Source organism: Pan paniscus, chromosome 22 (genome assembly GCF_029289425.2).
Source record: "Pan paniscus chromosome 22, NHGRI_mPanPan1-v2.0_pri, whole genome shotgun sequence".
NCBI classification, from domain to species: Eukaryota; Metazoa; Chordata; class Mammalia; order Primates; family Hominidae; genus Pan; species Pan paniscus.
In genome coordinates this window covers 30,019,703-30,034,992 of record NC_073271.2, presented here as the reverse complement: position 1 = coordinate 30,034,992, position 15,290 = coordinate 30,019,703, and the positions used below count along the sequence as shown (strand labels likewise).

At 44.2% G+C, this 15,290-nt stretch overlaps 1 protein-coding gene across 1 annotated transcript; it reads left to right on the top strand.

The window, feature by feature from the left end:
• The first annotated feature begins 1,504 nt into the window (after positions 1-1,504).
• ATP5PO (ATP synthase peripheral stalk subunit OSCP) lies at positions 1,505-14,046 on the top strand. Its single transcript, XM_008977692.4, has 7 exons — positions 1,505-1,754; positions 2,980-3,030; positions 5,083-5,193; positions 8,274-8,403; positions 10,026-10,138; positions 13,478-13,564; positions 13,860-14,046. Exons 1-7 carry the CDS (start codon positions 1,719-1,721, stop codon positions 13,971-13,973), a joined length of 642 nt encoding a protein of 213 aa, XP_008975940.1. The 5' UTR covers positions 1,505-1,718; the 3' UTR covers positions 13,974-14,046.
• The last annotated feature ends 1,244 nt before the right edge of the window (positions 14,047-15,290 follow it).

Here is a 15,290-nt window from a genome sequence, read left to right as displayed (position 1 = left end):
GGTGTGGTGGCTCACACCTCTAACCTTTGGGAGGCTGAGGCAGGCGGATCGCTTGAGGTCAGGAGTTCGAGACCAGCCTGGCCAACATGGCAAAACCCCATCTCTACTAAAAAGAGAAAAATTAGCCGGGTGTGGTTGTGTACACCTGCAGTCCCAGCTACTCGGGAGGCTGAGGCAGGAGAACTGCTTGAACTCAGGAGGCAGAGGTTGTAGTGAGCTGAGATCACGCCACTGCACTCCAGCCTGGGTGACAAAGCGAGACTCTGTCTCAAAAAATAAAAATTGTAATAATGAGAAAACTGCTCTCTAAAAGGGCAAAATAGTGAATTAACGTGTTTCTATAATAAATCTGAACAGAGAATTTTTCTTTTAAGTTGATTACAGAACCCCCACTATTACAACCAGGAATACTGACCCTTGCTCTGCCAGCCAGTCTCTTCTCTGACAGAGGAGAAAATTCGACCAAGTTCTATTTAGAGAGAATGGGTTGAAGATAGGTTGTTTTTATGGATGCAGACAAACTATATCCAAGGCTAGTATCCAGTTCTCAGTTTCAATATCAAATTTGCTCAAACCCGGGTTCTCCTATTTTAGGCCTGATGCTCAGATAGCCACTCTGCCCTAGCCAGAATCAAGAATCTAGGTACCAGAATCCCATATGCCCTCACAAACCAACAGCTCAGTTCTATACTCAGGTGAGATGGGGGAGAGGGGAGGGGAATGGAGGGCCACAGGGATTCTTTGCTTTTGCTTGGCCAAACTTTAGTGAGACTTCTGAACCTTCTCGTAGTCCTATCTATGCACCTCCTTGTAAAGTCCAGTTTTAGCAAAACTGCTAAGTCAGTTTAGCCAGAACCCCTAATCTTCGACAACCGATCATCTTTGATATCTGATCAGGGTCCTCATCCTTCACCATCCCCCAGGTGATGTCTGATCACCCTGGCCTGTCTTCTACAAGATTCCTCTAGGTCATTTTAGCCAGAATCCCTCTTACCCCAGTTTCCTCTAAGTAATTTTCTATCCACTGACCCCCGCACTGCTCCTTGGCCATAAATTCCCATTTGCCCATTCTGCTTTCGGAGTTGAGCCCAATCTCTCTGCCCACTCCCAGACCCTGTTGCACTGGTCCTATACCCATCGCTATGGTCCTGAATAAAGTCTTCCTTATCATGCTTTAACAAGCATCACTGAATAATTCTTTATTTAACAATGGGTAGTCATGGCCCAGGTAAGAGAGACGTGGTGTCCGCTCCTGGAGCTGCAAGGCTCCTGGGGGCTTTTTGTTTTGTTTTGGTTTTGTCTCTGTATGCAACGTGAGAAAAAGCCATTGATGCAGGCTTTAGCATGCTGGGAAGGAAGTGTAAAGAAGCCAGTGACGCTGGTAATAACTGTGAAATGGAACAAATGCCACCATATTTATCTAAATGTAAATTTTAAAACTGGGGACAGCAAATCCATTCTACAGTGAGGGCCGCTTGGCCAGTAACAATGACTTCATTTTCAGATGCAGTCCAAGCCCTGTGGCTCCACCCCGAGGGTCCAGCCCTTACCACTGCTAAGAACTACAACTCCCAGCCCGACGGAGGTCTCTGCGCCTGCGGCCTGACGCCCTACGCCTACACTTCCCAGAGAACCTAGCGGTTACGCCAACGCGCGCGTGCGCCCTTGCGCGTTTCTCTCTTCCCACTCGGGTTTGACCTACAGCCGCCCGGGAGAAGATGGCTGCCCCAGCAGTGTCCGGGCTCTCCCGGCAGGTGAGAGAAAGGTGGTCCTGAGAGCCAGTGGGAGGATCCCTCCTGGGATGACCGGTACCAAACCTCGAGCACCAGGGTGCGATGCTTCGGCTGGGGAAGTCTGGCAGTCTTCAAGGTTATGGGACCTGGCGAGTGGGAGCGACTCAGGACGACCCAGCGTTTGTCCCCCGGGATGCCTACGGGGCAGTAGGCGCGGGGCTGCGCGTGCCGTAACCTTGGCGTCTTCCGAGCACAGCCCCTGGAAGCTGCTAGCCTGAGGGGCGCAGGAGAGGGGGTCTGCCCTTCGCTGAATTCCGGGGAAGGGGCATGGACTAGCCCCCAAATCAGCTTCCTTTGCCATTGTGGTAAAACCTGTCAGAGATCACTTACTAGTAATGCTAAGGAATATTTGTAAAACACATTTCACAGTTTTATAAATAAAATGAGGCCGAAAAGTTTAAATGAGTCTTTGGCTGCTCAGTCAGTAAGTGGTAGAATTGAGATTTGAACCCACGGAATCACCCAGAAGATCGAGTTTGAAAAAATGTTATGCTGTTTGTGCTGCATCTCACCATGGTGCTTTACATATCATGACCCCTTCCTGGCATCTTAGGTAATTTTTTCATAAGCATTAAAAAGTCTTAATCCTCACAAGCAGTTTTGATAAAACACGTTCCATAGCTGGAGTATTTGAAGGTGACCTGTGATCTGTGACCTGTGCGCTTGCAGGTGATTTTTAAACTGTGTATTCCAGCTCTGTCTTTTGATGGGCAGGATACTGTCTCTCAGAACTAAGGCTTCTTGTCAGATCAAACTGCGGCAGTACTCAAAAAATTCATCTTTATTTTCACATAGCATTTGGATTCCGAGGAGGGTACGTCTGTTGCAAATGATCTGCTCAAGGGTCTGTTAATAGAAACGCCAAAATTTTGGTTAAATATTTTTGAAACATGCACTCCTTGGAAGTTAGTGTTTTTCTCTCTTACGGGTATGCTAGCCTCGGTCCATTCCTAGCAAACTAGGAGGTTTGTGGGAAGGTGATTTCCCGAGCAACTTGGCATAATCCTCATTGGGTAAGTTTACCCCTTAGTAATAGTAAGTAGCTCACCCTCATGTAATATGTGAATATACAAAGAGACAAAACTAATGATTTTAAGGTTATTTAAAATTTTTTGTTGTTATTGAGTTAAATGCAGAAATCCTTCAAGTAATTTTGTTTGATCTATTTTCCTTTATTGCTTTGAAGGTGCGATGCTTCAGTACCTCTGTGGTCAGACCATTTGCCAAGCTTGTGAGGGTATGTTAATTTATATTCTTCTGTAATGATAAAGTACGCGAAAGTGTGAGTCAAACAGCAGTACAGTCAGGGCGTGGATTTTTGTGTAGTTACTATCTAAACCTTTTTGCGTGACTTGTGGTTCCCAAAATGTGCTGTGTGCAGAGGGTGGGGAAAGGAATGGTGTTGAGTATTTGCTTTTTGACAGGCCCATGCATAATCTTTAAATATGAAAACTTTTTAATCATTTGTTTTTCCATTAACCCTCTAAAATAGGCAAGCTAGCATTTACTTACTTTTTTTTTTTTAATGAAAGAAACAGGTTTAACAAAGTGACATGCCCAAGTTATCACAGGAAGTTATTACAGGAGACGATATTAAAGTCAAGGTACCGGGCTGGGCGCGGTGGCTCACGCCTGTAATCCCAGCACGTTGGGAGGCCGAGGCGGGCAGATCACGAGGTCAGGAGTTTGAGACCAGCCTGGCCGACATGATGAAACCCCATCTCTACTAAGAATACAAAGATTAGCTAGGCATAGTGGCGCATGCCTATAATCCCAGCCACTCGGGAGGCTGAGGTAGGAGAATTGCTTGAGCCCGGGAGGCGGAGGTTGTAGTGAGCAGAGATCATGCCACTGCACTCCAGCCTGAGCAATAGAGCAAGACTCTGTCTCGAAAAAAAAAAAAATATCAAGGTACCTTGGTTTCTAATGCAGTTCTCCATGTTCCATTCTGGTGAGAAATATTCATACTCTTCACACCCTTTCTTTCCAGTAGGCACCAAGGAGGCTCACTATTTCAGGGAGTTGCCAGTCCCTTTCTTTTCAAACCAGAAGTAATCCAGTTGACCCCGGATAAAGAGGACTATTAGTGACACATAATAAATGAAGTTCCCCAGAAGGCCCCCTGAAATGATACATGGCTAACAGCTGGAAACAACCCTGTTGGAACATGAAGTCTGATTCCATTTCTATGGGTTATTTTGAAATTCTTTATTTGATTAAAGAAAGTTCCTGTGTGATAGAGAATTGGTTCAACTGTCAAGGAGCAGGAACTTTTCTAAGATGTGCTGGGCAGACTATATTACCCACGCTTTTCCCCACCAAATCAACAGTGAGCCAGTCCGCCCCTTGGAAAAATCGTGTAAAGGAAAGATCATAATACCAGGTCTATGTCCTTAATGAACCCAAATCAGGTGGAATTTAGGGAAATAATTATCCTGTCCCGTCCTCATTACCAGCCCTAAATCTCAAATCAAATGATCAAAATCATTTCGTCCTTCATGTGAGACCTTAAAACTTCATAACAGTGTTAAGGAGTAACTGGTCTTCCCATTTTACAAAAGGGGAAACTGAGGCCCTGGGAAAATTTACCTGAGGTTACTCAGCTTAGTCCTAGAGCTGGACTGGAACTAAATCTTTCTCATCCAAGCCTGAGCTTTCCCACTACAACCATACAGCACCACTAAGAACATGTAGTCATACATTGATGGTAGAAAAAAAGTCTATAGTTTATTGTGAAAAATAATTCAAGCATCAGGCTTTTTTGTAAACTGCCAAAGGGCTCTGTTACACTGAACATCGATAGGGAGGCTATGTAAGGGAAAATGTGTAGTGTTAGTATGAAATGTATAAAAGTATACTTGTGTGCTTCATAAACACCTGTTTTCCTAGCTCTAACATACTCGAAACTGTCTATCAGTGTTCACAACCTCCCATACTTGAAACTAAATAGTTACTGAGTTCAAAGGAAACATAAGCTTATCTCAAAATTAAAGTACAAGTAATTGATAAAGGTATGTAAACCTGGAAGGGACTTTAGACAATGCCTACTAAGCCCCTCATTTTACAGATGAGGAATTGGAGGCTCAAAGATTGAGTGACCTGACCAAGGAAACATCGCTAATTTATTTGCAAATTGCCATTTAGGACAGCTCTTGAATGACATATTTAAACTGTTTTGTGTTAAAGAGATACATTTTTTAAAATATAAATTTTAAATTCTGCTCTTGAGAGTATACTATTAACTGATTTTCCTTTTTCCTTCCTCTCCTATTTCACCTTTTTTTTAAAGCCTCCTGTTCAGGTATACGGTATTGAAGGTCGCTATGCCACAGCTCTTTATTCTGCGGCATCAAAACAGAATAAGCTGGAGCAAGTAGAAAAGGAGTTGTTGAGAGTAGCAGTAAGTAGCTTTCCTATTCATTACATATGAAGTTCCTGTTTGTATATTTTTTCCTTTGGTTGTTTGTGCATTCCTAATGAGGTGTATCCTACAAGAAAAAACTGGGAAAAAGCCATTGTCTGTAAACACATTTTTAGTAATAATATTGGGTTTTTATTATAAGACATATAAAAAGAACAAACAGATACATATAAGGATATTAATATTAGGAACCAAGATTAGGGGCTAAGAAAAGGTAGAAATATAAGATTAAAATGGATGATAATTTAGGAAAATTGCTATTTCAGAAGAGAATTTAAAAGCTACCTTTAAAAATCTATGCTTATAACTGGGCACAGTGCTCACGCCTGTAATCCCAGTACTTTGGGAGGCTGAGGCAGGCAGATCAGGAGGTCATGAGTTCAAGACCAGCCTAGCTGACATAGTGAAACCCCATCTCTACTAAAAAATACAAAAAATTAGCGGGACGTGGTAGTGAACACCTGTAATCCCAGCTACTCTGGAGGCTGAGGCAGAATTGCTTGAACCTGGGAAGCCGAGGTTGCAGTGAGCCGAGATCGCGCCATTGCACTCCAGCCCCGGACGGTACGAGACTCCGTCTCAAAAAAAAAAAAAAAAAAAAATACCTATGCTTATGGGCTAGGTGTTTAGAATATATTGTGATTTGGTTTTACTGAGAATTTGTTTTCATGAAACCTTTTCCTCAGGTTTTAATTGCCATATTCTATGCTTGTAGAATCAGAGGAGGCTCAGATATGTCTTACAGGTTGTTTTCATTTGGTAGAGATGCCTTTGCAATTGCCAGAACCCCAGAAGTAACCATGTAGACCTTTTCATTGTTTTGGTAAACCTCTTAATTATTTTGTTCCCAAAATGTGAGGGAAGAATAACAGGGTGGGGCACGCTGGGCAGCAGAGTTAGTAAAGGGGCATGGGCTTCCCAGTAGTAGTAGAGGACTGACAGGCAAAGACTGTGAGGCTGCTGCAAGATGTTTTTTACTTTTTTTTTTTAAACATGAAAAGCAGAATAAATAAACCGTATTACCAGAAGCCTACATTGTAACTGAATAGGAGAATGTCTGCTTTCGTTTTCACCGAATTTTCTAGTTAACAAGTTTCTACACATTCTGTTGCTTCCTTCTTTGATTTTCTAGCGCCACCTCTGGCAGTAAGGTCTGCATTAAAAAAGGTGAGGGAGACGCAGTCTGGTATATAGCCTCTTCAGAGGAAGTTTGGTTTTTTCTTCATTTTAAGATTCTTCATTCTTTAATTCACATATCTGCAAGTTTTTATTGTTTAGAAAAAACAATTCATAGGCCAGTTGTATAGAGTAATAATACTTACGTTCTATATTAATCATCGTATGTATAGTCTATAAGTATTACTGTTCTGTACTGTTTATGTTTTATTCATTTTTCACTTGAGCTTCTATTGGAACTTCCGTCTTAACAGGCAGAATAATTTTAGCTCCATATTCCTTCCTTGATCCATTTATCTCTGCAGATAATGCTTAAGGTCTTAGCTGGTGTGATAAACTCTTATGATTCTCTCAGAGCCCAGGAGCCCAGCCCTATTGTTGGAGACATTTGGGGGAAGGGCATGCAGGAACAGACGGGGTCTCACACAGGCATTTTTGGAGGTGATGGTTATTGTCTGCTACTTGTCAGTTATGCCCATTTTAAACGGAAACAATCATGTTTACAATGGAGAGAATTACTTGGATTGTGGATATTAGAATAGAGTTTGTCTAAAGCCTGGAAGTCAGTCAAGACATGGAGAAAAAGGGAGGCAATTACCTTAAGACACTGAATATTAGCAGGGTTTTGGCACTAAGAGGGAAGGATGATACAAGGATACGCACTGTCCTCTGGATGATGCAGGAGACACAGATAAACATGAAAAACTAGGTAACCCAAATTCCAGAATGCTTTAAATCTGTATATTCCTGCATTTTTAATGGAAAAATGCCATTTCTGTGGGGTCACTCAAGTGGAAATGTTAGCATTGGATGATAGTATCTGACCAGTATCCTGGATCAGAGGCAAGATTCTGGCCAGGAGCCTGGGAGGAGGTGCTAGGAGCGTAATTGAAAAGCATAGAGAGGTGTGTTAACTGAAGGTGCTGAACTGGAAACTGCTGTTGGTTTGTTGGAACTCTGGAGCAACATGCTGGAAGCTGCACTTGGTCACTGAATTCAGACATTGTGATACAACAAAATGAGAAGAACGTTGTTTCCCATGATGGTTGTGCTCCTGTTTTATTGTCCACTCTGTCTCCCAGACTCTTTGGGGCCGCTCTGGCAGCACCAGAGGCCTCACAGAATCTGCTGGGTTCCCTGGACTCTGTAAGAGGCAGGGCCCCTCCAAGGGAGCGGTGCGGAGGCCTCTGTGGTCAGAGCACAGTTGTGAGGTCTGCACTCTAGAAATAGCACTGCTAGAAAACCAGACGACTCCTCTCTTAAATACATTAAAGTATGCAGTCTAATGAAGGTTTGGCTGTTTAGTGTTTTATAATCTTTCTTGAAAAGCAAAAACAAATTTAAGAAACTTCGTACAGTATTTTTAAATTTTTTTGAGGAACATCATTCTATATAAAATCCTGGTGCAGTGCACAGTGTATTCTGAAAGGCAGTCAGAAAATTGTTTGATTATAATCTTTTTTTCATATGTTCTTCGGCAGTGCTAATTTAATTCATAAAATATTTAATTCATAAGAAAGTGTTTGTATGGCCGGGCACAGTGGCTCATGCCTGTAATCGCAGCACTTTGGGAGGCCGAGGTGGGTGGATCACTCGAGGTCAGGAGTTTAAGACCAGCCTGGCCAACATGGCGAAACCCCGTTTCTACTAAAAATGCAAAAATTAGCCGGACATGGTGGTGCAGCTATTCGGGAGGCTGAGGCAGGATAATCGCTTGAACCCGGGATGCGGAGGTTGTGTGAGCCAAGATTGCGCCACTGCACCCCAGCCTGAGCGACGGAGCAAGACGTTGTCTCCAAAAAAGAAAGAAAGAAAGTGTGTGCATGGCACATCCTTCATTTGTGCTCTAAAAAATTTAAGAAATTATTTTTTGATGCTTTCAGCAAATCCTGAAGGAACCCAAAGTGGCTGCTTCTGTTTTGAATCCCTATGTGAAGCGTTCCATTAAAGTGAAAAGCCTAAATGACATCACAGCCAAAGAGAGGTTCTCTCCCCTCACCACCAACCTGATCAGTGAGTATTAGAACTTTTTCATTTGAGGTGTCTTGAAACTATGACTGGAAATGTGGTCCATGGACTGTGGGCGGCATCAGCATCACCTGGGAGCCTGTTGGCAGTGAAGAATCTCAGGCCTCACAGCAACCTGCTGAATCAGAGTCTGCATCTTAACCAGCTCCCTGAGTGAATCGTTTGCACATTGAAGTGTGAGGAGCATTGTCTAAAGGATACTAGGACCTGAGCATGTCTAATTGTATAGTCAGTAGTTTCAACTGTGGAGGCGGCCAATGTGATACCTACCAAGAAAATGGTTTGTGGCCTGTGGCTGTACCTTGATCCTTGGAGACATTTGCATTCTTGGGTACATTTGGACTGCTTTTCTCTTTTTGAGACAGAGTCTTACTCTGTCACTCAGGCTGGAGTGCAGTGGCACGATCTCAGCTCACTGCAGCCTCAACCTCCCAGACTCAGGTGATCCTCCCACCTCAGCCTCCCTAGTAGCTGGGAATACAGGTGCATGCCACCACACCCAGCTAATTTTTTGTATTTTCTTGTAGAGATGGGGTTTCTCCATGTTGCCCAGCCTGGTCTTGAACTCCTGGGCTCAAGCCATCTGCCTGCTTTGGCTTCCCAAAGTGTTGGGGTTACAGGCATGAGCCACCATGCAGCCTGGATTGCTTTTCAGATCCTCATAGCCAGCTCAAAATAAAAGTTGCAGAGAAAGTGTGTTCATGATATCATCTTTGAATTTGTAGCCAAACATACAATCTGTAACATAAATATGAAAATCAGATTGCAAGCTGAGAACCCCCCATACCTACTAATTTAAATCCTTGTCAGCGCAGTCTATTTAAAAAAAACAAAATTGGATATGCGTTTTAAATAACAAGTTGTATCTTCTCCATTCTTTTTTTTTTTTTTTGAGACTGGGTGTCCCTTTCTGTCACCCAAGCTGGAGTGCAGTGGCACAGTCTCAGCTCACTGCAACCTCTGCCTCCTGGGCTTAAGTGATCCTTCTGCCTCAGCCTCCTGAGTAGCTGGAACTGCGCGCATGCACCACTAATTTTTGAGTGCCCAGCTAATTTTTTAGTTTTTTTTTGTGAGGCAGGGTTTCACCATGTTACCCAGGGTTTCACCCATGTTACTCCTGGACGCAAGCTCTCTGCCCATCTCAGCCTCCCAAAGTGCTGGGATTACAGGCATGAGCCACTGCACTTGGCCTCCATTCACATTGTTAAAGAACATTGAATATACTGTGATTTTAAGAGACAAGATCTTACTCTGTCGCCCAGGCTGGGGTGCAGTAGGACAGTCATAGCACACTGCAGCCTTAAACTCCTAGGCTCAAGCAATCTTCCTGCCTCAGCCTCCTGAGTAGCTGGGACTATAGACATGCACCACCAAGCCCTAACGTTTTTTTGTAGAGATGGGATCTCACTATTTTGGCTGGTCTTGAACTCATGGCCCCAAGCAAGCTTTGCACCTCAGCCTCCAGTAGTTGGGATTATAGGCATGCGCCCCTGTATATGGTGTTTTAAGGCCACAAATCTAAGTTTGTTTTTTGGGTTGAGTATACAACTTCATGAATAACTTGTTCAGGTGAGTTTCTTGTTACTGAGACACCTTCACTCTGGCAGATTTGCTTGCTGAAAATGGTCGATTAAGCAATACCCAAGGAGTCGTTTCTGCCTTTTCTACCATGATGAGTGTCCATCGCGGAGAGGTACCTTGCACAGTGACCTCTGCATCTGTAAGTAACGAGTTGTTGCTGCTGTGTTTGCCTTAATATTACATGTGTCACCTTTTGCAGGAAGAAAAGGGAAAAACAGGGTAAAATCAAGAAATTGGGAAAGGTAACTTGTCACCTGGGATGTTTGTTTCATTTTTATATCAGCTTCTGTGACCCTTTGCTTTGGAAAAGCCAGCGTCTATCTTATTAGTGCTTCTGTAACCAGTGATTATTCATAAGGCCTGGGTTAAATGTAAAGTACATCAAAATGTGTTGGAAAAGAGTGGTTTAGACTCTATTATACGTTTGAATTATTTTATGAATACCACTTGAAGTAGTTTCCTGAAACTAGAATTGTAGAGTTTATTTTTTTGAGACAGAGTCTCACTTTGTCACCCAGGCTAGAGTGCAGTGACACAGTCACACCTCTGTAGCCTCAACCTCCTGGGCTCAGGTGATCCTCCTGCCTCAGCTTCCTGAGTAGCTGGGATTACAGTGTACCCCCACCACACCCGGCTAATTTTTGTGTGTTTTTTATAGTGATGGAGGTTTTACTGTGTTCTCCAGGCTTGTCTCGAACTTCTGGGTTCAAGTGACCCACCTGCCTTGGCCTCCTAAAGTGCTGGGAATAAAGGTGTAAGCTACCACACCTGGCCTGAAACTAGAGTTACTAACCTTTCATCTTTGGTGGTGGTGAATGGGAAGGAGTAGAGCCGTTGGGCCTTTGTATCTTTTTGACTTGATAGCGTGGGCTATAATTGGCTACCGTTTATTGAACCCTACTATATGCTGGGTGCTTTATTATGTTATTCAGTATCAAAAGATTCATGTGAGATAGAAGTATAATTATCCTCATTTTACAGATGAGGAAACCGAATGCAGGGAAATGAAGTCGCTTGCCCAAAGTCATACGAGGTGGGACTAGAATTTGAACACAGGCCTCAAGGCCTCTTAGAAGTCCATTTTCCTTAGACTACACTACGTTGCCTCCCTAGAATTAATTTTGTTGTTGTCTTCAATATGTATTTTCTTCCCTGTGTAACTCAGTCAAATGTAGTGTAGCTTACCCTACAGGAAAACAGAGGAGTGTGGTAGATTGACTTGGAATTCGTAGCACCTGACCTCATCTGGATTAATAGATGTAGCATTTAAAGGACAGTCTAACCTTCTAGTTAGCACAGATTCAAGGAGAGGCATCCTAGCACATCATACTTACTTGCACGTTTATAGTTCAGTAGTTGGTGCCCCCAAAACATGTGCCTGGCTGCAAATCATTACAGCTCAGACATAGGCAGGGAGCCCTCTGTGGCTGCACCAGTTATCCCTAACAGTGTGGCACAGATTAGACATTCACCTGCCCCACGGTCACCCATCATGAAGCACTGGTGCAGGCCATTCTTCAGTGAACACAAAGACATGATTTTCTTTTTTTTTTTTTTTTTTTTTTTTTTTTTTTCTTTTTTCTTTTTTGAGACTGAGTCTCACTCTGTCACCCAGGCTGGAGTGCAGTGGCATGATCTTAGCTCACTGCAACTTCCGCCTCCCGGGTTCAAGCAATTCTCCTGCCTCAGCCTCCCAAGTAGCTGGATTACAGCACCTGCCACCACACCCGGCTAATTTAGTGTATTTTTAGTAGAGACGGAGTTTCACCATGTTGGCCAGGCTGGTCTCGAACTCCTGACTTCAGGCAATCCACCCACCTTGGCCTCCCAATGTGCTGGGACCACAGGTGTGAGCCACCGTGCCCAGCCACAAGGACATGATTTTCTTTTAAAGGATGCTTGTTTTTGCAAAAGATTTTAGAACCAAATGTTACTAATGCTTTTGATGTTGATACTGTTGGGTGCGTGAGTCTGTACTGTTTGAAAAACATTATGTCTTGATGAGTGACTAAGAGCACAGGCTTTAGAAATACACAGACTGGTTTCAAATATTGGGGCTGGTCCTCACCTGCTGATGTGGCCTTAGGTGAGTTTCTTACCCACCCTGAGCCTCCGTCCCCTCATATGTAAAATGGGCATAATGACCGGTGGCCTTTCGGGGTTGCCCACATGAAGGGAGATAGTAGGCATGAAATGTGCCTGGCATAGACAGGTACTTGGAAGTTGGTACATGTCTCAGTGGAGGGTATGTATATTTCAGAATTCTGTAACCTTTTAGTCTCAGTAAATCATGTTTTGAACACGAATAGATTCTGGCCACCACCAGCACCCCCCACCCCCAAAAAAAGGATATTGTTATATCTTTACAAAGACATAAATTTTTTTGCCAAATTTTTTTAGGCTCTTAGAGGAGGGGCCAGGGAGGTAGGATTTATGACAAGTTAAAAAAAGGCCTTTTTAGCAGGGTGTGGTGGCTCACGCTTGTAACCCCAGCATTTTGGGAGACTGAAGCGGGTGGATCACTCAAGGCCAGGAGTTCGAGACCAGCCTGACCAGCATGGTGAAACCCCGTCTCTACTAAAAATACAAAAATTAGCCGGGTGTGGTGGCATGCGCCTGTAATTCCAGCTACTTGGGAAGCTGAGGCAGGAGAATCGCTTGAACCTGGGAGGCGGAGGCTACAGTAAGCCGAGATCTCGCCACTGTACTCCAGCCTGGGTGACAGAGCGAGACTCGGTCTCAAAAAAAAGGCCTTTGGTTTAACAGCCTTCTTCATTTTCACCATTAGAACACTTAACACTATAACATAACTAACCAGGAGTAAGAGTTGGGGCCGAGAGGAGAGTGCAGTCTGGACATTTGAGGTGCTTGCTCTAAAGTAGGTTATGGAGCTGAGCTGACTTCAGGAAAAGCCAGCTGCTCCAGGTTCTCTCACTGGGGTTCAGAGAGTGGAGTGGCCTGCCAGAGCTCCAGGTAGCTGTGGATGCGGGGAGATGAACAGCCAGCAGAGCTAGGGAAACATGAAGATGTAAAACCAGGTTAAAATGGCAACTTTTCAGCCAAGGACATGATAGATGCATGTCGTGTCCCCAGGGCTGCACCCAGGAGAGGCCTGTGTCCTCCTGCATTGATGGGGCTGCATCTTCAGGCATTAGAAACTTGAAGGCCTTTCCTTGTTAGTTCCAAGTTGTATTGCTAGCACACAGAGCAGAGGCAGGGAGGGAGTGGCATTTACAGGCCGTCCTTGAATGGCTGAGTGGGAGCTGCCCAGGTGATGCTGTGAGGCAGGGCCTTCCTGTGCTCCCTGAACCTCCAGCGTGAACAAGGAGTGAATGCTGCAGAGCAGCTCCATGATGGGCCCAGGTAGCAAAGGGAGGAGCTTACAAGGCCTGTCTTGGTGATGTGGGCCTGGGGTATTTTAACTCTGGAAGTTTCTGTTTTGCTTTATCTAAATTGAAAGGATGGTTTTGCCTTTCAGCCTTTAGAAGAAGCCACACTCTCTGAATTAAAAACTGTCCTCAAGAGCTTCCTAAGTCAAGGCCAAGTATTGAAATTGGAGGCTAAGGTAGGTTTTAAATTATTTATGGTATGTTTCCTCAGGTTATTTTAAGCTTAAAATGGCTACAGAAAGTACTAGTGAAATATTAGATCTAACTCTATACTAATTTTTCTGTAGTTAAAATTTTGTATTTATTTTAAATTTAAATGATTATCTGACTGTGCAGTTTTACTTTTGCCTTTTTCTAGGTGTAATTATAACCTCTTACATTTGTGTAACACGTTTAGCCTTTCAAAACACTTTTTTGTGTGTCCCATTTGATTAGCGCATTTTCACATTTCCAGTCTTATTTCTTTTGTAGACTGATCCGTCAATCTTGGGTGGAATGATTGTGCGCATTGGCGAGAAATATGTTGACATGTCTGTCAAGACCAAGATTCAGAAGCTGGGCAGGGCTATGCGGGAGATTGTCTAAAAGTGTTGGTTTTCTGCCATCAGTGAAAATTCTTAAACTTGGAGCAACAATAAAAAGCTTCCAGAACAGATCATATTATGTTCACTGTCTTTTAAACTGGAATGTAGAAGGCTTTATTTTTATGTCCTTTTTTGGTATCCCCTGAGTATAAAAGCCAAAAAGCCCTTTTGGCCTAGAGAATTTGGTTTGAGTAGATTATGTTTAGGAATTAATTGGTTAGACACAGCACCTAACACATGGTCACTCAGCAAAGTCTATCTGGTCCTGCCTGCCAAAATCCCGTGTCTTTAAGGGTTTGTTCAGAATTCCTGGTCCCTACTAGATCATCGGATCTGTGTTTGATCCATAGCCCTCCAGGGAGGCCTCTTGCCCTTGATCCTAACATGAACACACCTAGTTGTAGGCTGCTCTGTAGCTTTCAAGGCCATTTCATGTACATCTGAAGCTGCATGACAGCCTTGTCACACGGGTGGGAGAGACATCACCCCACTTTACAAATGAGGAAAGAGATTGAGGGGCCCTAGAGATGTGCTCAGAGTCACCTGTCTGGACAGCTGGCGTCAGGCCCTACAGCCCATGTTTTTACCACTGTATAACTAACACCATGCGCCGACACGCTGCTGGAGCAAATGGGCAAAAGTTACCTTAGGTAGGTCCCCTGCCCCTTCCCACTTTGTCCCTAAGATGCTCCCAATTCACCTTTTAACCAAAACCAGTTCCCAGGTCAGCTCTTCCACTACATTTTACCTTTTGGTCTTCTAGAGAAAATAGAGTTACAGAGTTCCCCACGCAACAGCCCGCTCAGGTGCCTGTTCCTTAGTCAACCTCCGAGAACTTTTGGCCAACAAACCAGTTCCCTTCCCAGAACCACCCCTGGTTGGGCAGAGGCAGGACCATTGCAGCGAAGAAGTCCTACAGAGCAATGACATGGCCCAGCGCTGCTCCCTATGTGCTAGTGCTGGGACTGGCGTGCCCTCCATGTGGCACAACACTCCTGGCACTCATGCTTGGCTTCAACTCCAGCTTCCTCCTGGCAAAGCTTTTAATACATGATCACCTAATGTGACAACCAACAGAGACACCACGTGGCCCCTCAACCTTTCCAGGAACCAGGAGTGCTGAGGCCCCTCAACCTTTCCAGGAACCAGGAGTGCTGAGGCTGCTGGCTGGCCCGAAGACCATTCAGCCACCTTTTAGGTGGGCCTAGGGCTACTCAGCTAGAGACCACATTCTTGAGCCTCTGGCAGCACCTGACCTTGGTGCTGAGTTCTGGCAAATGGGAAAGGAGAGGAAGCGAGGTGTGCCTTCCTGGACTGC

Coding starts and splice junctions, on each gene's coding strand:
- ATP5PO (XM_008977692.4), top strand. CDS start 1,719: ATGGCTGCCCCAGCAGTGTCCGGGCTCTCCCGGCAG. Junction 10,139..13,477: donor GCACAGTGACCTCTGCATCT/GTAAGTAACGAG, acceptor TTTGCCTTTCAG/CCTTTAGAAGAAGCCACACT. Junction 13,565..13,859: donor TATTGAAATTGGAGGCTAAG/GTAGGTTTTAAA, acceptor TTTCTTTTGTAG/ACTGATCCGTCAATCTTGGG.